Raw genomic sequence first — 21,653 nt, 5'->3', positions numbered from 1 at the left:
TAATAAGTTGTCTTTGTTTATGTCATAGAGTTGGTTTTTGTTGGTTTTTATTGTCGATGCCTGCGCCAATTTTATTCATTCGTTCTGAAAAGATTATCAAATACACCAGTGAAAGGATGCCGTACTGAATTCAGATTTTCTTGTGCGCTATATCATCCTTTTACCAAGTAGCCTCTACGTAACAATGCCAAAACTAATTCACACCAAGGGAAAAAATAGAATTTCCTGTCAATAAGAGCCATGCCATATAACTGTGTACAGTTGGATTATTATTATTCATATTAATCTCAAAACTGATGGGCAAAATCAAAATAAATCGAGCCTCCATTTATGCTTTGTGTGCGCAGTCGCTGGAGCACAACCGGGTATTTTACAAATGGAACTAAAGAAAACGCCATTTTGAACAGAAAAGAAACCTAGTAACGAAGCCAGTAGGTCCTGCGTCTGAACCAGTTGTAGTCTGGCAGCCCCTGGACAGGCCCCATCGCAGTAATTGCGACGTCCTGCACAAAAAGCAAGAGGATTGAATGCAATTTAAATCTAATGGAGAACCAAATAATTTTATTGAAGCTCTGATCTAAAAATCGATCTTACTCTATCGAATATAAATCGGTTAGCAACACGTTTGACAGTGCTAGCATCTACAGAATCTATCCGGGCAAAAAGTTCAGCATACGAGAGCCTTCTACCATATGTAAGCAGCTGCAATCAGGAAGAAAATAAATTCTCTTTTTAAGAAGAATAACTCGTACAAAAACAGATTACAATACTGTTTCGCAGAAATACGTTACCATTCATTCATTTATAGAATAGGATTAAAATGAACCAATATAATTACAGTTAAACCTAATCCCAAGAAAATGACCAACACACAGATCTCGGGAGGAGACAAATGAAAAGCACAGGTCTTTGTTGATCAAGCACTAAAGTTCGATAGACTGATCGGTTAAATTCTTATGAGCATTTTATTGAGGAAGCCAATATGGTCAAATACTTGCTGGAAAAGATAGGGTAATACAAGAAGATACAATACCGACTTTAAATTGCCACTTCCACTTGAAAAGCACAGATTACCACTCCATGAACACCAAGATATCGAAGTACACGGTATACCATGCAATAAAAACTAGAGTATCACTGAACTGCAAGCTTATCGAGCCAATTAATATGTTAATCCCTAGCCCAAACCACAAAAGCTACATAAAAAGTAAACATCTTAAAGAAGAGTTGAAGCTAAGTTTAACCAATAAGTTAACTCCAAAATTATAAAGAAACATATTACGCATACGTCCATCATGCATAGTCTATCTCACTAAAATATTTAATTCTCAGATACCAAATTATACCTGACGGCCAATATCTTCAGCAACTGGACTGGTTCCATCAATGTGAAGCAGCAGCGAAGATTTCAACTGCAGAAGACCCACAATATGAGTTAAACTATGCATAAATAAAAACTCATTATTCTACCTCAAGGACACCAACATAGTTAACAAAATAAGTTCGCAGTAAAACCAGATGGTAGCCACCATATAGAAACTCATTATAAAAGGTACAACAAGGTGACACCACGACTTAAAAAAACAACCTGGTTACGAGCACGAATCGTATCAGCTTCTGATACTCGATAACATAGCTTGGTTATCTCATACATAATTGCATAGGCCAAATCATCCAAGCAATCAGGCTTCAAAAAAGGAAATAATACAAATCAGACCAAGTAAATAATTTTTAACTGCTTCAAGAATAAACAGTTCCACTCCCAAATTCAATTATTTTAAAAAAATGTGGAAGGGTGGGTGCATCTAAGGCTTGGAGGCGAGAAATAAAGTGAAGGGAGGTATAATTTGATCAAATATATTGCCAACAATGCGTTGAAAAAAGTGCAGCATAATCAAGTAAATAGCATTTCCCATTAACACTAGTAACTAGGTATCTTGGAAAATAATGAGCAAAAAACAAATTCATTTTATGAATCCTTGTTGGGCTCAATGTACTTAATTCAGAATAAAAGCTCAACTGCCTCCTCTTTATCGCACGCAGAAAACCCACCTTGGCAACAGCATGAACACCAAATAAACCAGTGTCTTTGTAGTTGGTATTGAAAGCCATCATGCTCTCCGCTATTTCATTGATACCTACCCTCTGAGCAAGTTCAGAACTGTATCACAGAATAAAACCAAATTAATGAATGTGACTAGCAGTGAAAATCATAAACATTTTCAAAATGAAATCAGATTAGCAATCATGATGAGGTTAGTGAGTACATACCCCATATGCTTCCCACCACCAGCATTTTTATTCCAAGAACCCAACATCGACTGCATGACCATTAAAGCAATTGAATCTGGATCTGTCCAAGAGGCCCCCTCAAAAGCAACCGCAAATTGTGCTAGAGGAATGCCATCATCAATCATCCTGATCTATATATCCAAATACAAGTCATGTGACTGAGATTGCTGTGCATTGCTCTCTTCAAACACTGTTACTACTTGTGATCATCAAGCATTCAAACAATACATGAATACCTCTGAGCCAGTGAATATTGCAGGTTCTTTAGCAACTAAGTCAGAAGTTGTTGTCGGGTCTGTTGACAACTTCGTAAATAATTTCTTCACTTGCTCAACAATATCTTCATGCTTGACAGCACCTGCAGCAGCAATAACCTATACAATCCAATAAGAGAAGATTAAGAGATTTCCATAATCAGAGAACAAGATTATCCAAGCTACCATGCCACAGATTGGTGGAGCCCAATGGAGAAAAGCATAATTGTGGTTCTACGTACCAATCTTGGAGAAGTGTAGTGAGATGTTATGTAATTACGTAGATGTTCTTTTCCAATTGTCCTGATATTTTCAGCGGGTCCAAGTATTGTTCGACCCAAAGGCGTGTACTGGAAAGCAGTGGCATGAAGGTGATCAAATATAACTTCTTCAGTTTGTCCTTCAACCTATGATATTTAAATAACATATAAAAATGAAAGAGAGCTATTATGAGCGTAGAAGCCACAAAAGTTTGTTGTAGAATAAAAATTAGAGTTTTAACAATCTGGATGACTGTACAAACTAAATTCTAAAAAAAGTAGCCCACCAAGATGCATACCTGCCTGTAATTTTCTTTTAGAAATTGGAAGTATGGAGTCATCATAATTAATAACGTCACAGAAAACATTTATTCAGAACAATATACATCAAATTAAATCACAAATGGTTTGCGTGGTCGCATATTAGCATGTAAAGGGTCAACAGTAACAAAAGCTTATCCGATGAATTAACAATGAAACCGTAAAGAACAGTTTGAAAATTTGCAGGATGCCAAACAACTGTTAGATGACTACCAAATAAAGAATGGGGTGATGATATCACTAAGTGGAATGTCTGTCGATGACCATCTACAACTACATTCTGTTCAGAATGGTATTCAATGGATGCAAAGCACCCTTTGGTTTGAGAGAGGAATAATTAAAAATAATGGTAATCACAAACTATAATGCTTACACCACAAATTAATTCATTACAATATACGTCAAATTAAATCACCAATGATTTGTGTGGTCACATATTAGCAAGCAAAGGATCAACAATAACAAAAGCTTATCCGATGAATTAACAATGAAACCATGAAGAACAGTTTGAAAATTTGCAGGGTGCCAAACAACTGTTAGATGACTACCAAATAAAGAATGGGGGTGATATCACTAAGTGGAATGTCTGTCCATGACCATCTACGACTACATTCTGTTCAGAATGGTATTCGATGAATGCAAAGCACCTTTTGGTTTGAGAAAGGAATAATTAAAAATAATGGTAATCACAAACTATAATACTTACACCACAAATTAATTCAGAACAATATACGTCAAATTAAATCACCAATGGTTTGTGTGGTCACATATTAGCATGCAAAGGGTCAACAATAACAAAAGCTTATCCGATGAATTAACAATGAAACCATAAAGAAAAGTTAGAAATTTTGCAGGATGCCTGTCTGTCCATGACCATCTACCACCACATTCTGTCCAGAATGGTATTCGATGGAAGCAAAGAACCTTTTGGTTTGAGAAAGGAATAATTAAAAATAATGGTAATCACAAACTATGATACTTACACCACAAATTAATTCAGAACAATATACGTCAAATTAAATCACCAATGGTTTGTGTGGTCACATATTAGCATGCAAAGGGTCAACAATAACAAAAGCTTATCCGATGAATTAACAATGAAACCAAAAGAACAGTTTGAAAATTTGCAGGATGCCAAACTGTTAGATGACTACCAAATAAAGAATGGGGGTGATATCACTAAGTGACAATCTACTACTACATTCTGTCCAGAATGGTATTCGATGAATGCAAAGCACCTTTAGGTTTGAGAAAGGAATAATTAAAAATAATGGTAATCACAAACTATAATACTTAAACCACAAATTAATTCAGAACAATATACGTTTGAGAAAGGAATAATTAAAAATAATGGTAATCACAAACTATAATACTTAAACCACAAATTAATTCAGAACAATATACGTCAAATTAAATCACCAATGGTTTGTGTGGTCGCATATTAGCATGCAAAGGGTCAACGGTTAACAAAAGCTAATCCGATGGATTAACGATGAAACCGTAAAGAACAGTTTGAAAATTTGCAGGATGTCAAACAACTGTTAGATGACTACCAAGTAAAGAATGGGGGTGATAGCACTAACTGGAATGTCTGTCCATGACCATCTACCACTACATTCTGTCCAGAAATGGCATTTGATGGATGCAAAGCACCTTTTGGTTTGAGAGGGATTAAAAATAACGGTAATCACAAAATATAATACTTAAGCGACACAAATTAATTATGTTCACAGATAGAACTATAGTTTCCACCCTCTCAACCTCAATTCTTAATCTCAAACCAAAGAAAACACCATTATACATATCGCTAGCCAAATAATCAAACGAGTGAAACACACCTATCCACCAAGCAGGTATCTCCAAATGAAGATAATATGACTACGATCAATAGCTAAATATTAAAACTCGATTAATAAGCAGGACATCTTCTTCTTCCCTAACATGAAATATTTCGAAACAAAGAAAGAACACTCTTCACCACCAAACATACAAATTCGGCCATAAAGGCGGTATCTTTGTTCCCCAGAGCAAAAGGGAAACAACCTAAAATATTGAAACGAACTTTTTCATCTCAATCAATGATCAATCGATGATTGATTGCCTAAACAATGTTAAAACTCCAAGAGAAAATAAACGAACATCAAAGAAACTGGATTGATCGTACCTCCTCCATCTCGCGGAGAATAACATCCCGCTCACGATTAATCCTCTGCTCATCAAACTTAGAATTCTGCAAAATATCAGATAAAATATCCAGCGCAATCGGCACGTCTTTATCCATCACTTTAGCGTAATAGGTAGTCTGCTCTCTCGAAGTGTAAGCATTCAAATGTCCTCCCATATTTTCGATTTCCTCTTCCAATTCCCTCGCGGTCCTCCTCTCCGTCCCTTTAAATATCATGTGCTCCAAAAAGTGCGCCGTGCCATTTGATTCTTCACTCTCAAACCTCGATCCTGCGTCGATGAAAACCCCAACGGTGGCGGTTTTAGAAGCGAGTGAAGACTCGGTGGCAATGCGGAGGCCGTTGGGGAGTGTCGTGACTCGGGTCAGAGGAGCTGAAAGGATTTCGGTATGAATATCTGGTGTTGGGTGGGGTGAGTTGTATTGGAGGAAGCGATGATCGGGGTGTTCGAGCTTTTTGAGCTTATGCTTAACGGATTCAGCTAATCGATCGTAGATCATTGCGGTTGGCGGCGGAGCAGCAGGAAGGGAGGGGCCAGTGGCATCGACCACGGCAGTGGAGAGGCTGTGGAGGGAAGTGAATGAATGGATTGGCCTTGGAGAGCGGCGGGTGAGGTTTAGCAGGTGGCGTGTCGTCATGGTCACGACGGCGGTGAGTGGGCGAAACGAGCTCAATGATTTGGTCGGAGTGACCAGAATGGGAAATAAGTTAAACGGATTGGTAGTCCTCAACACGGTGTCGTAGAAGGTCCCCTCATTTTATTATTATTATTATTATTATTGCCCGAAAAAATCATATGATGTAATTATTCATATATAGTGAACTTACGTCTTGGACAAATATATAATGTTAAAAGTAACAAAATAATTTTAATTTTAAAATATTGAAAGTGTGTTTTGGATGGGATGACAAAATGTCAGTTTAGCATAAGAAAATGACTTTTTAAGTGCTCTTTTTCAACTCCATGTTTACTTTGTTTGTTTGTGTCCTCAAACAATAGATTGAGCTCCCGCAGGCTGCATGCACTGAAACCTGGGGTTCTTGAAGGACTTGTTAATGCTTCCATTTGATCTCGGGCGGTAAATGCATCAGGGCAGGTAACATGCTCTTTCATTTCTCGGGGCTTTAGCGTTTACATTTTGAATCTGACATTGGCACCTAAACTTGTATTGTTTTGAAATGTTCTTGAAGTATGTGTGTACAATTAAGCAAAATGGTTACCTTTGTCTTCAGAAGTCTTTAGAAACAAAACGCGGAACAAGTTTTTACATCTCATTTTGCATAACCGTGATTAGTTGAATGTTTCAGCTTTCATGGCTCGAAAGATATTTGCGAAAAGAGAACTGGGTCTTGGTGTCTTGGTGCCTTACAGAGATCTGGGACAAGTCCACCTCATTTGGGCGAAAGCAGTGTTAGTGTTGAGTATCACTGGAACGGATCCAAATGGGTAAGTTTATTTATTTGTGGTTCATAAGATTGAGTTGTTACTTATTAGTTTTAAATGTTGTATATTCCACTTAGGTTTTTGGTAGGGACAGTATTTTAAAAAATGAATTTATTAAGCCATAATATGATTGATTTTGATTAGATTTAAAAAAAAAAAAAAAAAACTAACAATAATAGTACCCCATTCATTTACTCCATTGGGATCGTTCATTAAATCGCTCGACCAACTCTGGGATTGAATATCTCGTTCTCACAAAGTCCTATATATCTAACTTATTTATCTACTATTTCATTTGTGATTTTGTATGAATATATATAGCTGGTGGTAAATCCAAAAATCAAGAAAATAACCAAAGCTTCCACCATTCATCCATTGTACCCACCGCAGTTATCGACGCAAGACGAGCAACACTTGATCTTCTTGTGTTGAGGTACATGAAACTTCGGTTCTCTCGGTACAGTGAGGTGTTTCGTGGATCTGAAAAGATAAACAAACAACCCACTTATGGGTTACATGACTTTAATGATAGTATGATAGCATGCGTCTGCTTTGGATGCAGATGTAAATGAAATTTTATCACCTTCTCGGCACAAAAGGTCTGTCAAAATATGGCATGGGTTGAGCTTTTGGAATGATCTCTTTCCTTAGCCTTCTTATTTCTTCTTCTTCTGCTAGCTGACAAAGCAAAATAAACATACCAAAAATTATTGCAGGACTGAAAAACATGCTGTCTCGTGTTCTTCGTTTGCTATAGATATAGTTTACCTTTTGTTGTCTCTCCCTTTCCAACCGATATTGTTCAATAAAACTCATTTTCCTGGCAACCTTGATAGAAGGAAAAACATGTTTAGACAAAAGTATTAACAGATTGAAAAGCGGCAAAGTTTACAAGTGAGATAACAAACTCCCCCAGATTCATGCCGTGACACAGATGGAAATGTGTCATTTCATGTGTTTCTGACAAAAAGTTTCAGCAGGTTAAGTAGGAAAAAGCTATGCCTGTTGATCAAATTCCGCACGCTCCTCTGCTCTTATATCACTATGCAATACCACATCAATGGGCCTGTTGTTTTCTTTAACCGGAGGCTTTGCCAAAAACTGAAAAACCATAAACCAAATATATCTAATCAACTATTTCAGCTATTCAAGATTTATTATCGGTTATCAACTTAACAAAAGCATTTTTAGCCATAATCAAGCAAAATACTTACGGAAGTCATGAAATGATAGGCCGACCAAATAAATTCCTAATTTTTTTTTGTCGAAATAAATCCTACTTTCTTATCTAGACATGAACGTGGATTTGCTCTGATACCATTAGGGATGCGGCTTCGGCAGCATTCTCAAAAGTCATAGTTAAACTTCCGAAAATGTTCGAGTCTTTAAGTTACAACCTATTTTCTTTCTGAATACAAGTTAATTTACAACTCAAAAACGAATACAGTAGCGGACTTAAAATTTTTTATCTTTGCTCTTATGTGGATAAATTGGTGAGTGACATGGGGATCACTCCACAAAAGGAGAACATTATGTAGGACCGAATACTTGTCGCTTTACCAAAAGCTATAGCTGGTGGTAATGGTGTCTTTTAAACCGCACAGTAACTCAAGCATCACGGTTCGATCGCTATACCAAGCAAGGACAATTATTATACCCAACAATCTCCCTTCCAATAATTGCACTCATTGCAATCAATGAGAATCAAACCCGTGACTTTCGCTCTGATACCAATTGTAGGATCGAGTGCTTGCCGCTTTACCAAAAGCTATAGCTGGTGGTAATGGTGCAACTCAAATATTTTAAACCGCACAACAACTCAAGCATTACGGTTCGATCGCTCTATCAAGCAAAGACAATTATTGTACCCAACAACTTATATCAAATATCAAATTTAAAGATAAGGTACGGAATAAGGAGTAGCGTACATGTTGAATATACTGTTTGGTTTATAATTCATTCAATACCAAAATCAATAAGGTTTTCGGAAATTTCATATAACTTAAAACAATACCAAAATTTCAGATTTTTTATCGCAAAATTTCAGAAAATCAGAAAAATAAAATCAAACTAATTTCAAAAGCAATATATATAATATATGAAAATAATAAATCCACTTACCCGTTTCCGGTAGCCTCAAATTTATATGCAATATGAAAATTTCAGATTTTGAAAACTAAGATAAAATATTATTATAAGCAAGATATAAAATATACGAAAATCAAAATATTATTATAAACAAGACATAAAATCAATACGAAAATAAGAAATTTTCTTGTATAAATTCTTTTTTCAGAATTACATAGAATTAAAATCCAAATTAAAATATAATATATATACGAAAATAATAATAACAAAAACCACTTACCGATTCTGGTAGCCTCATATATATATTCAATACGAAAAATTAAAATTTTTGTATCGCAAAATTTCAGAATTTCGGCAAACTAAAATCAAAGTATTTTCAAGAGCAAGATATTCCCCATGTATTTCCAATGTTAGACTTTGGTTGCATTCCCAACAATCCTCCCGCCAAAAACCTCCTCTCAATCTCATCGGTCCTTTCCACTTAGAAGAAATCGAGATGCACGCCTTATGTGAAATACTTGAAGCACCGCTGCCTCGAGAGCTTATTACGGATTTACTAGGAGCCATCACCACCTTCTTTTAAGTATCTGAGGATTCCACCTACATAGCTCAATCTAAACCTATCCATGCTTATTCGAAATAATTCAAATTTGAGAAAAACAATTATATGTGGTGATAGGATTTTGATAAGGTTTGGATATCTAATCCTTTGACGGGGATGGGGATGAACATTACCAAATCCAACTCATTGTCGTCCATACCGTTCTGTCATGCCACGAACCTGGGATGTGGCTTCCGGCAACATTCAAAGTCATGTTTAAACTTTGTGCCCGTCTTTGTTTCCTTCCAAATACGAGTTCAACACCATAAACATGTTTATGCATTAAAACTGGAGGAAAACAACATGTCTCGAGATAATCATCATTGCCCGTGAGCACGGGTCTTGGGGCAATCCAAGTTGAAGCCCTGAGTTAAAAATTAATGAAACTAGCCTATTTTATTATGGAATCCAAGTAATTGATCAATGGCGGACTAAAATTTCAGTTCAGAATAAGCTAAATAATGAGTGTTGGCTTGATTTTGATGATAACAAAACTTATATTTACTCAAGTTTAAAGTTGCTAGCTCAAGCCGGAAATTGGAACTCAAATTTAACCAAGCTGAAAATCTGGCAAGTTGTAGTGTTTTGATGATAACTCATAACTCGGTTATGCAAATGACCAGACCCCGGAATGATTGATCAGAAAACTCTATGTTATACAAGTCTTATTTCTGGTCAGTTAGGCTAAATCGAATGCTATCTAGGCAAATTGATGGTTGCAATGCAAAAATAATTGTAATGAAAAATGTGATGAAGTTGTTGGTTTTGCACTTTATCAAGGCTCGGACCTCGAATCAGCAAGGCTCGGCTTAATTGAAACGAGCCTAGCTGATTGATCAGTCTAACTGACGAGCCTAACTGATAGCAAGGCTCAAAATCATTGGGGCTAGGGAAAAATGGCCTTGACGATTTTAATGTCAGAAACAATCCAGAACCTTTCTTAACAGTCATATTCTTTGGAGGCTATAAATACAATATCTTGAAGATCAAACAAAAGCTTTTGAAGGAGATTCAAAGCATGGTCACTCTAGCAAACTCAAGTGTGGGGATACATATGAGATATACATACATTGTAAAGGATTAAATTCTCACACACACAAATCACTCACACAAAAGAGAGTTGAGCTTCAATGAATAGTTGAGTAATAGTCTTTACACAAAGACTTAAAAGATTGTGTTTGTAGTCTTGGCATAAGAGACGTTAAACATTATGCGGATTGTGAGGTTGTGGCCTACAATCAAGAGTGTGCTAGGAGTTTCGATTAAGCAAAAGAAAATTCTTAAGTCGAAATGGGTTTATACAATGTGTTGCATAAATCAAAGTTGTCTAATAGATCATTCCTAAGCAGAATAAGGGATAATGTAAGAGTTGCTGATCTCCGAACATCCATAAACAAATTAGTGTCTACTTACTTTATTGCATTTAATTATTGTTGTTGTTTTTAGAATGCATTGTTGAAGCATTTTATGTCTCTTCAAATAACAAAGCATTGCATACAAAGTGTTTGATAAACTGCTTCAACCAAAATGTTTTTATACATTCAACTTGTATATCTTTTAAATGTTTTTCTAAAATATTTAAATCGGTTTTAAAGGGATTGTTTAGAGTGTAATATTTCAAGAACCAAGCTATTGTAGCTAAATGTTTGTCCCTCAATTGATCCTAACAATGACTAAACTTCTTGAAAATGCAGCAACATCATGATTTTCTAATCAAATTCTAGAAGCCCATAAAGTTTTTTTTGTCCCACCCCTCCACAATTTCATTATCGCTCTTATGTTCTAAAAGAGGGGTGAGTTGGTGAATGACATGGGGATCGCTCTGCAAGTGATATATCTTCCAGTTTTGAAATAATTTTTAAATTTTTTTAACATTAGCAACAAAATATTTAATGTGTACACAATATTTACTCTAATTAATAAGCAGAGATCCTAGCTTGTATAAAATATTATATGCATGATATTATTCCTCTAGATTTTCCATCATGTTTTACTGATATCAGTATTCTAGATTTATTCTCCTAAGGGTGAGTTCAAGAATCAGGAGTAGTCAAAATTATGTATCTCTAAAATTTGGTTCAAAATTTCATCAAGTACCAAAATCAGGAATTAGTTTTGTATAATCTGATTTCAAGTATTGTTTATATTGATTAACTCGCAATGTTAAGTTCCAATACAAGGGTAACTGTTTATTTGTTTTGTATAAATAATTTAGTTACAAACATGGGAACTAATCCAAAACATATATATTTCAAGTTTGTTTATAAAAAAAGAAGACAAAAGTTCAAGAATCCTATTCAATAATTTGATAAAGTTGAGAAACAGAGACATTTTTTTATTTGATTCTGGAATTCGTCATGAAGGTCTGACACTAATCTTCGAAGTCAAACTATAACTCAATAATGTCAATCTAACTTAAATCCCAAAAATCATAAATTAAATTAAAATCTTAATTTTGTTTGGCTAATTGATAATGATAAATGTTCACAAGTATATTTTATTTATTATGTTGAAAGTTAGCGGGTATCACAGCTGCAAAGGTGAAAACATAGCTACAATCACCTTTATGAGGAAACAAATAACATCAGATCAAGAAACATGTATAAAATGTCTCACCCTTCGCCTGCTTCTTCCACCTCGGGCAGAAGTCCTGGTTGAAAAGCTGAAGCTTCAAAGTTAAAAAATCTAAGTCAGAACATAAACAAGATAAGAAAAAACACAATGCATATGATTAGGACAAACATCTGTCTTCTTGCTAACCTTCCTTGGCTGCTGTCTAACGAATAAGAGCGGGTTGAACCCAAACTTAAGCTTTCTGATGTAAGTAAAATATCTGATGGACAATACAAAGGCAAATAAACTTGCGAGTTAGAGACCTTAGTAGACTGTTGCAGTCCGGGCAAGCCCCATTTTGTCCCCTTCTTTTCGTCTTGCACTTGCTCCAATTCTTCATCCCCAGAATCATCTGCTTTCCGAATCAAATGTAGATTCTCAAATGCCCTTACCAAATGCATCACCCTACCAGATCCTGACTCTGGAACACTTTCTCTGGCTTCTTTTAACAGTTTGTCTCTTCTCCTCTTCAGAATCAATTCAACATCTTCATCACTATTCTCTGATGAATCTTTTCCTTCCAGTCTCCCTTCGTTATCAATCCTCGTGTCTTGACCAACGTGGTTTACTTTTAACCTTTCGTTCTCATATCCGACATTATGCTTATTTAGCTTCTCAACGTCAATTTCATTGCTTAGTGCCGCACGCTTATCGAAAAAATCTTCTTGAGAAGCCCTCGAACTCTGATATGACACACACCAACACTTGCTGGATTTCCCAATCGCCTTCTTACACTTCTCACACACCACAACAGCCGCTGAAGAATTCAGTTCCTCATTCCTAGATTTCTTCTTCGCAATCACAAACTTCCTTTCTCGAATTTTTTTCTTCAACAAAGGCGAAGCCAGTCGAATGGGGTTAGGGCTTCTGGAATCGGATTTTTTGGCACTCTTTTCTGACTTGATTATAGTCGGAGAATTGAACGACTTCAAGTTAACGACTGAAAAATTTGGGTCGAGATTATCCAAAAATTTCCGGGTGTCATCAAAGTTAGATGGATTTAACCGGCTGTAATTTTCTTTCCCAGGAGTAACAACTGCACCCGCAGTCCTCGAATTCGATTCCATGGGGAAACGTCGGAAAATCGAGTGAAGATTGGGGATTTTAGATGCAGCAATGGAGAGGAGTCTTCAGGGTTTACAAGATGAGATCCTTGGAATTCATTGATTTACGGGGAAGTGGGGAATGATTGAAGAGGGCGCGGGGAGAGCTTCCTTCTGACTGCGGAATTGTAACGGCTAGTTATTTTTTAAGCGTTGGATTAGTTGTTCTGCTGGACGGTCAGGATGGCAAGTTACTTTCAAAGCCCAATGCTTCAGTAGCACATGGACTGTGCCATTCGGCCCAAAAGTTGTACGATTTAGGAAACATTAATTATAATTTTTCAACCCAAGGGCCATATTCTTCCCCAATTTTTTTATTTGGTGAAAGATTTTAAATTAATTGAAAAAAGTCATAAAAAAGAAATGGTGATCTCCATAATAATTATGACCCATACCTTTTGCCAATGAATATCTTTCAAAAATATTTCGGATTGGGAACTCACCGGAGCCGTAGCGAAAGCGAGTCATCTTTGATTTCGTATTCAGGAGTATAATAAGTCAATAAAGCTGAAAGATACCAAAACAATTTTAGACCAATTCGTTAACATACCGTCGAGCCATTTTCCCTGAACAGACTGCCAGTGATAAGCCGGAGGAAGGAAAGGGAATAAATAAATCAATCAAATTTCGTGAACCAAGCTGCGCCACATCCTTTCAATTGTTCTACAGGAATTCTCGACGATATCGAGCTGGAACCACCTGTTAATATTATCGAAAATATTGTTAAAATACTTTTCCGCGAAGGTTTTATCTTCATTCCTCGATAAATCGAAAATTTATCTTCAAATTTATTTATATTTTTTCAATTTAATAAATTTTATTTATTGTATCTTCTCCTAAAATATATATTTTAACTTACACAACACATGGAAAACTGACTTGAATGTTACTCGAAAAGGTTCGTTCATTCTTAATCTTGAAGTTAGCTTCATGCCTGCAATTAATGATTGATTGAACTTGCATCAAAGCTACATGCCATTTTTTAAAATATTTTTATGCACTAATTGTTATGTGTTTTTTATTAAATAAAATCATAGCGATAACCGATTACATGTAACTAAAAGCTGACATAAATTTCATTTATTATTGATGATTCATTTCTTGAATAGGATTTAACGTACAGATGATCTTCTACCATATAAAGTTTAATATGTATGCATAATTTTCCCTTCATTAGAAGAGTGAAACTTCAAGTAATCAGATGTATCATCGAACGAGTGAAGTGACATAAATATTTTTTTATAATAAAAACACGAATTCAAATAAAAATATTTACGAAAAAACTTCAATTTATTATCTAAGATAAAAAAAGAACCTGAAAAATGATGAATACTATTTATAAGCAAGGAAGCAAAAAATAATGTAGATCTTAAAATATGATTTATTGCCTTTAAGTATGGTTTACATAAAGGTATGAAATTACCATAATCTTCTCCACCTTCCAAGAACACTCAAATTTTGGCATTTGGAACGCATCGACTTGGAAAGCCATACGTGTAAGTGGCAGGGGTCTTATTGTAATTTCACTCGTCCGCGGGGTGGGATCTTGGATCTAGACGACAATATAAGAGCTGCCCGCTCTCACGGTTCTTCGACCAACTTCTTTCATTCTCATACAGATATAGATCTCTCGTTCTCTCCACTTTTCAGAAATCCAAACGCGTAATTCAGAGGTAGATTTTTCTTTAATCTGAGATATTGTAGCTAAGATGGTGTAAAAGTTTTGTTCTTGCTTTTATGTGGAATTTGATACCCGGGGTAGGATGTGTGCCAGGTGTGAATTTCTGGTTGAATTCTGCTTTTCTAGCATCATTTTACGTTGAATTTCCTGAGACGAAATCTTAAACTAAGATTTAGTTTTTTGGGTGTTGATCTGAAATGTAGTTTCCCGCTATTTACGTGATTTTGTTCTTTCCTCTGGTTTGATCTCTCATTTGCTGCGTTAGTTTTTTCACGATTATAATAGTTGCGGGAGTTTTTTGGAACTAGTACGTTTGGTGAATTCTGGCATTTTTCGAGCTCTTTTGTTTTCTGATGATTTAACTCAAATTACTAGCAGTGTTTTTGGGGATTACATGCATTTGAGGGATGGATCTTCAATGATAACTTTGTGGTGTCCTTTTCATATTGAAATGTTCTGTTGAGTTAAAAAAAAAATTGGATCTTCAATGCTGGCATCTTTTGTCTCAGCTGCTTGCATCAAATGTGATTCCCAAAATTATTAAACGTTCAATTCTGAAAAACTACGATGTTTAAAATTTATGTGATTATAATTTAATGGAGTATTAAGTTTTTTTCTTCATGCAAACTAATGATGGGCAATTTGGATTCGTGTGTATGCATCTTTTATTAACTGTCTCTTTAGCTGCTCATTTTCCTTACTGGATGGCTGCTGTAAAATGAAATTAAATACAAATTTTTTCCATGTTCATGGTGCAACGATTAGTAATTAAGTCATATTTTTGTTATGGTAATGCTTCCAAAAGCTGCCTGAGGATATTTTATTTGATATTGAAGTGTTATCTGGACTTAAGGATTTTGTTTGTCATTGAAGTATGATGTAAAATTGGATATCTGAGAGTTGTATGTTTGATATCTTTTCCAGAGCACTGAAACAAGGGTCAAATGGTGAAGATTTGCTGTATTGGAGCCGGGTATGTAGGAGGCCCTACTATGGCAGTAATAGCACTAAAGTGTCCTCAAATTGAAGTAGCTGTTGTTGATATTTCTGTTTCTCGTATCAATGCCTGGAACAGCGATCAGCTTCCCATCTATGAGCCTGGCCTTGATGATGTGGTAAAACAGTGCCGGGGAAAGAATCTGTTCTTCAGCACAGATGTGGAGAAACATGTATTTGAGGCCGACATAGTCTTTGTCTCAGTCAATACTCCCACCAAGACTCGAGGTCTTGGAGCTGGTAAGGCAGCAGATTTGACATATTGGGAGAGCGCTGCCCGCATGATTGCTGATGTGTCAAAATCGAACAAGATTGTGGTTGAGAAGTCCACTGTTCCGGTCAAAACTGCTGAGGCCATTGAAAAAATATTGACCCACAACAGCAAGGGAATTAATTATCAAATCCTCTCTAACCCAGAATTTCTTGCTGAGGGGACTGCTATTCAAGATCTTTTCAACCCAGACAGAGTTCTCATTGGAGGCAGGGAGACCCCAGAAGGCTTCAAGGCCGTGCAAGCCCTGAAGGATGTTTATGCCCACTGGGTTCCTGAAGATCGTATCCTCACCACTAATTTATGGTCTGCAGAGCTCTCAAAGCTTGCTGCTAATGCATTCTTAGCTCAAAGAATCTCTTCAGTCAACGCGATGTCTGCTCTCTGTGAGGCTACTGGAGCAGATGTCACCCAAGTGGCTTACGCAGTAGGAAAGGACACAAGAATTGGTCCCAAGTTCCTCAATGCCAGTGTTGGTTTTGGTGGTTCCTGCTTCCAGAAGGACATTCTGAACTTGGTTTACATTTGTGAATGCAATGGTCTCCCGGAAGTTGCAGAATACTGGAAGCAGGTTATTAAGATCAACGACTACCAAAAGAACCGTTTTGTCAATCGCCTCGTTGCTTCCATGTTCAACACAGTCGCTAACAAGAAAGTAGCCATCTTGGGTTTTGCCTTCAAGAAAGATACTGGTGATACCAGGGAGACTCCTGCTATCGATGTTTGCAAAGGACTCTTAGGTGACAAAGCCCACTTGAGCATCTATGATCCTCAGGTCACTGAGGATCAGATCCAGAGGGACCTAACAATGAACAAATTCGACTGGGATCATCCCCTTCATCTTCAACCGACTAGCCCCTCCACTGTGAAGAAACTTCATGCTGCTTGGGATGCCTATGAGGCCACAAAGGATGCACATGCCATCTGCATCCTCACCGAATGGGATGAATTTAAGACACTCGATTTCCAAAGGATATACGACAATATGCAGAAACCCGCTTTTATTTTCGATGGAAGGAACATTATTGACGCTAATAAGCTCAGGAAAATCGGTTTCATCGTTTACTCGATTGGCAAACCACTTGATGCCTGGCTCAAGGACATGCCTGCTGTCGCATAAATTCAGAATCAATTGTCAGAATGCCTGTTGGTGTTCAAACCAAGCAGCACATAATTGTGAAACCAGGCGATCGAATACTATTCTTTTGCCAACATTTTTATTTTATTTAAAAATATGCATCACTTTCTGATTTCACTCATATGCCCTTTTGTAGTTGAAGGATTATCAAATATTGCTGCTATCTGGTATAAAGGTAGAAGTTTTATTGGTGACATTACTTTTGTTTGTTTGTGCCTTTGTTTTAGAATTATTGTTTTTGTTGTATTGCTCCTTTAGTATCTTTCAATTTATCAGCAGTTGTATCATCTCCTTGACATGCAATCTTTGGAACTGTTCCACGATTTACCTGTTCAAATCTTCCGTTCACATAAACATAAATAACGTGACAAAATAATTTTTTATTTATGTGTGCTGTTAATTTACTGGGCCTTGTGAAGATATGTATCATCATCATAAAATAACTGGTTGAACAAATAATTTATTATAGGAGACGTAAATATTTTAGAAGGTGTATTTGAAATCCAACATTTATCTTGGGTGTATTTTAATCCAACACAAATATTATTGAAATTATATAACTCGCAATGAAGTGAATTTGAAACTCACTTCAATTATTGTGAAGGATATTCAAATATACTAAGACCATCTCCAACCCATTGCACTACATTCTGCACTATATTCTGCACTACAATAGTGTAACACTAAATTCATCTCCAACCTATCTACACTAAAAAAGAATATTCTCAGAATATTCTTATAATATTAATTTTAATTCAATAATAACTATTTATAATTTCATTACACAATTATACATAATAAATGTAATTATATTATTTCATTATTTATTAGAAAATCGATTAAAAAAAATAGAATTATACAATCTATTTAATTTTTAAAAAAATTTAAATTATTATTTATGTTTCAAGAATAAATTATTTTAAAAATTTAAAAATAAAAATATTAATTATATAATTAATATATAATAGAATATTAAATATTTATAATTATTAAAAAACAAAAAAAAATTAAAAAAAATAAAATAGAGTGCTGCGCCACATGTAGAGTTGTTTTAGAACAACTCTAGTCCAGCACCATTTTTGGTGCTGGATTGGAGTGAAAATCCTTGCTCCACAATGGAGCAACTCCATTGTGGAGCAAGGATTGGAGTTGCTCTAATGCTTGGAAGCAGCATATTCATCATAACCACGTACGAGGAATGGGGCATCACATATGCCTCCATTTGAAGAGCTAAAAGGAGGAGAATTAAATTTGTCTTTATTTGAAGGAGTGAGACGAAGAATGGGTTCGTACTGAACATTAAATTTTGGGCATAAATTAAGTTAATACAAGAATCTATCTCAATTCACGCTCTTGTTAATTGAACCCATAATAACTGCAAATTAAATGTAGATGGTTGATTCTTATTTTTCTAGCAATCGAGACTCTCCTCTTCTTTTTGTCTGGGATGGTGAACAGTTTTCTGCATGGATTCCCCTCCCAGTTGTTTCTCGACCAAAATCTAACGTGCTTCTTCGGTTTCGATCATCACTTTTTTCAGTTTAATAATGTTTCATTTTATCCAAATTTATTTGTAGTAATCGAAATCATATTATAACTTCATATTTTGTTTGATTTTCGCTCGGCTTTACTTTTGGTTTAGATAAGAGATGATTATATTTTGGTCAAATTTTCAACGGTGATCTGATCTTTGTAAACAGCAGAAACTCCAAAAAAATAAAAATGTCGATGTTCGTCGGATTCGCATCACCAACTGATTAATTTATGTCGAATTTTCGTTTTATCATATTTTGTGTGATTTGAGAAAATCCTCAAATTCCTTCAAGTGCCCTAAATTTATGACATCATAGTCCGACCACCCCTACAAAGAGAGAAAATGGCCTCCCACCACCACTTCTGCCAGTGCCACCAACCCGCCACCAACTCCGCCTCCTGCTATGGCCACTGCTGCTACACTCCCCACACACACTGCCACCAGCACCACCACTACCCTCTGCCATTACCGCCGCAAGATTCCAACTTCCATTTTCCCATCCCTCCACGACCCCATCTCTTTTCTGTTCAATCCCACATTCAAAATCAACACCACCACCCCCATACTACGGAAGGCTACCTCCACCATGAGCGGCGGATCCATCCCACCGTGTCCTCTCTGCTAAGCCGCATCGCCTCCCTAGAGTCTGCCCTCCACCGTCGCTCCTCCCCTTTTTCCTCCTCCCACTCGCTCCGTGATGCGGCTGCGTGTACCATTCAGACTCATTTCAGGGCTTTCCTTCTCCGCAGATCAAGAACCCTCCGGCAGCTCAAAGATCTTGCTTCCATTAAATCAACTCTCGGGCTTCTCAAATCCTTGGTTTATGAGAAAACCCGCTTCGATCATGGCATACTCTATGATAAAGCCATGGACTTGCTTCTCAAACTTGAATCTGTTCAGGTAAAAAGAGATCCTGGCTAGGAATGCTTTTGTATGCTTGTATTGTTTTTAACACGAGTTATGTGATGTAGTCTGATCGATAATCTTTTCCGTATTTTTCCTCTGTGCTTGTACATTGAAGGGTGGTGACCCCATGATTAGAGATGGAAGAAAGTCAGTAAGAAGAGAATTGAATCAATTTTTGGATTGGATTGATGCAGTTTGTGTGGAAAGGAGGGTGTTTTCAAGTAATGTGAGACATAGAGGAGATAATGTGAAAACTAGGGTGTTAAATGGTGAAAGAAAAACTGGTAGCGTGAAAAGTGGAGGCTTCAAAGGAATCAATGTAGCGAAATTGAAAGGTTTAGTAGAAAAAATTGATAAATTAGCCGAGGAGCTTGAGGAGGAAAGTGGGTCAGGTGAAAGCCAAGATTTGTTTTTGACGAGAAATCAGGTTACTTCTGGGAATAGAAGTGGGATTTTGGTGAAGCAGTATGGAGGAGCTCATCCCAAAGTAACAAAAAATGTAAGATTTGCCGACAATGGCAAGGCTTGTTGGGTTTCAAGGAGAAACAGCAGGTCATTATTGGAAGAGGATTGTGATGATAGCGATGGTGACGTAAATTTAGATGATGCTGAAAGACAGCTTGAAGATGATCTTTGTCGAGAAGTTGAAGTAATGGGGGTGTCTTCAAAAGATGATGATGATGAAGATGAGGAGGAAATTCACTCGGAGAGTGGAGGCTCGTTGCCGAGCAGTGATGGCAAAAAAGGCCTCGGAAATAAGAGTAATCATAAAGCCGAGGAATTTGTTTTTGCTGCTCCGTTGCCTGTGAAGATGGAAATGAGAGATGATTTGATTGGAAAGAGACGCAGTAGCTAAATTGCTTCAGTTAATCGGATCCGCGACAATAGGAAATCAATGCCAGATTGCTGGTTTTAGTTTTTGGTTTGCATTTGGGGATCAAGAAAGAGCTTGTAGTAGAAAAACATGGTGACTATATATTATGTTGTGAGAGATCGGTGTCTTTATTTGAGCATGTAGCAGTTGCCTTCATTGGTGTGTGTAGCTTGTATGTTATTCTAACAAATGTTGTATCTTACATGAAGTCATTCTTGTTTTTCTTGAGTTTTGTCTGTTATATCTTTGAGCCTCAGTCTTGGTTGTTTTTTTCGATGTTATTATGTTGCCGTATACCTGGCTCCTGGTTGGTTTTTCACATGCTATGTCAAACATTATTATTATTTTTATTTTTAAAATTTTCCGCTGCTATATTCACTTTCGTCAAAGAGAGAAAATATGGACAAGAAAAATCGAAATGTTCTTAGAGTCATTGTTTACCATATTAATTTGATTTCCAAAACTAATTCTCAAATCAAACCTAATTAGTCAAACATCTTTGATACAATATTAGAAAACAATTAATATTATAATATCATAATCAAATTGCTACTCATGAATGTAAATCATTCATTTATACTGAAATTATCATTCTTTTAAATCCTGTATACTAAAATTATTGGACCACGTAACTTGTGAAATTAACAAACTAGCAACATTTGATAATTTTTCGTTGTGGTCTAAATTGTACAAATTCCAGTACTTTTTTATAAGATTATCCATTTTTCTTATAGCCATAATTATATATATACCGTAAAATTTTCCTTTTATTTTTCAGATAAAGTGCTATTACATTGGGATTAAGTACATAATATTATATCTATAGTTGGAAGGGGTAAAAATTTGAGGGGTATATTACAGTACATACAGTCGAAGCCTTGCGATGATGTAATTAACAGTTAAGTGAGTAGGCGTCATAGTTGAAGGTGCACAATTTATCTTCAGTAAAAATTAGTTTTGAAATTTTCATTTTAGTTTGACATGTTTAATTTTTGTTGCCGGAAAAACGACTGCTCGTTGGAATTTAATGATTTAACATTGAACTTTAAAATTATGAATATTTCAAGAAAATACACCACACAAAATTTATTTTA

General features: G+C 36.1%; 4 protein-coding genes across 5 annotated transcripts; 2 read left to right on the top strand and 2 right to left on the bottom strand.

Moving 5' to 3' along the window:
- Nucleotides 1–210: 210 nt before the first annotated feature.
- Nucleotides 211–6,048, bottom strand: LOC140838173 (probable mitochondrial-processing peptidase subunit beta, mitochondrial). The gene is made up of 9 exons (XM_073204292.1): nt 5,292–6,048; nt 2,789–2,953; nt 2,529–2,666; nt 2,272–2,423; nt 2,053–2,161; nt 1,589–1,687; nt 1,347–1,412; nt 595–702; nt 211–503 (listed from the first exon to the last, which is right to left on the bottom strand). Exons 1-9 carry the CDS (start codon nt 5,946–5,948, stop codon nt 417–419), a joined length of 1,581 nt encoding a protein of 526 aa, XP_073060393.1. The 5' UTR covers nt 5,949–6,048; the 3' UTR covers nt 211–416.
- An 893-nt stretch (nt 6,049–6,941) lies between these two features.
- On the bottom strand, nt 6,942–13,396 carry LOC140837630 (microtubule-destabilizing protein 60-like). 2 transcript variants are annotated; one of them, XM_073203745.1, is made up of 6 exons: nt 12,204–13,396; nt 12,060–12,111; nt 7,757–7,855; nt 7,523–7,582; nt 7,338–7,432; nt 6,942–7,234 (listed from the first exon to the last, which is right to left on the bottom strand). In XM_073203745.1, exons 1-6 carry the CDS (start codon nt 13,121–13,123, stop codon nt 7,123–7,125), a joined length of 1,338 nt encoding a protein of 445 aa, XP_073059846.1. In that variant the 5' UTR covers nt 13,124–13,396; the 3' UTR covers nt 6,942–7,122. The 2 variants fall into 2 exon arrangements, with proteins under 2 accessions (XP_073059846.1, XP_073059845.1); XM_073203744.1 differs by lacking the exons at nt 6,942–7,234; nt 7,338–7,432 and having other exon boundaries at nt 7,579–7,855; nt 12,060–12,105.
- A 2,388-nt stretch (nt 13,397–15,784) lies between these two features.
- LOC140838171 (UDP-glucose 6-dehydrogenase 1-like) lies at nt 15,785–17,532 on the top strand. The gene has a single exon (XM_073204291.1). The coding sequence runs from the start codon at nt 15,785–15,787 to the stop codon at nt 17,225–17,227; it is 1,443 nt and encodes a 480-aa protein (XP_073060392.1). The 3' UTR covers nt 17,228–17,532.
- A 1,320-nt stretch (nt 17,533–18,852) lies between these two features.
- LOC140838170 (BAG family molecular chaperone regulator 8, chloroplastic-like) lies at nt 18,853–20,802 on the top strand. The gene is made up of 2 exons (XM_073204290.1): nt 18,853–19,679; nt 19,801–20,802. The coding sequence occupies exons 1-2, from the start codon at nt 19,122–19,124 to the stop codon at nt 20,539–20,541; spliced, it is 1,299 nt and encodes a 432-aa protein (XP_073060391.1). The 5' UTR covers nt 18,853–19,121; the 3' UTR covers nt 20,542–20,802.
- Nucleotides 20,803–21,653: the final 851 nt, after the last annotated feature.

Source organism: Primulina eburnea, chromosome 8, assembly GCF_022965805.1.
Source record: "Primulina eburnea isolate SZY01 chromosome 8, ASM2296580v1, whole genome shotgun sequence".
Classification (NCBI taxonomy): Eukaryota; Viridiplantae; Streptophyta; class Magnoliopsida; order Lamiales; family Gesneriaceae; genus Primulina; species Primulina eburnea.
The sequence above is the reverse complement of the archived record's forward strand: the minus strand, read 5'-3'. Positions and strand labels throughout refer to the sequence as shown.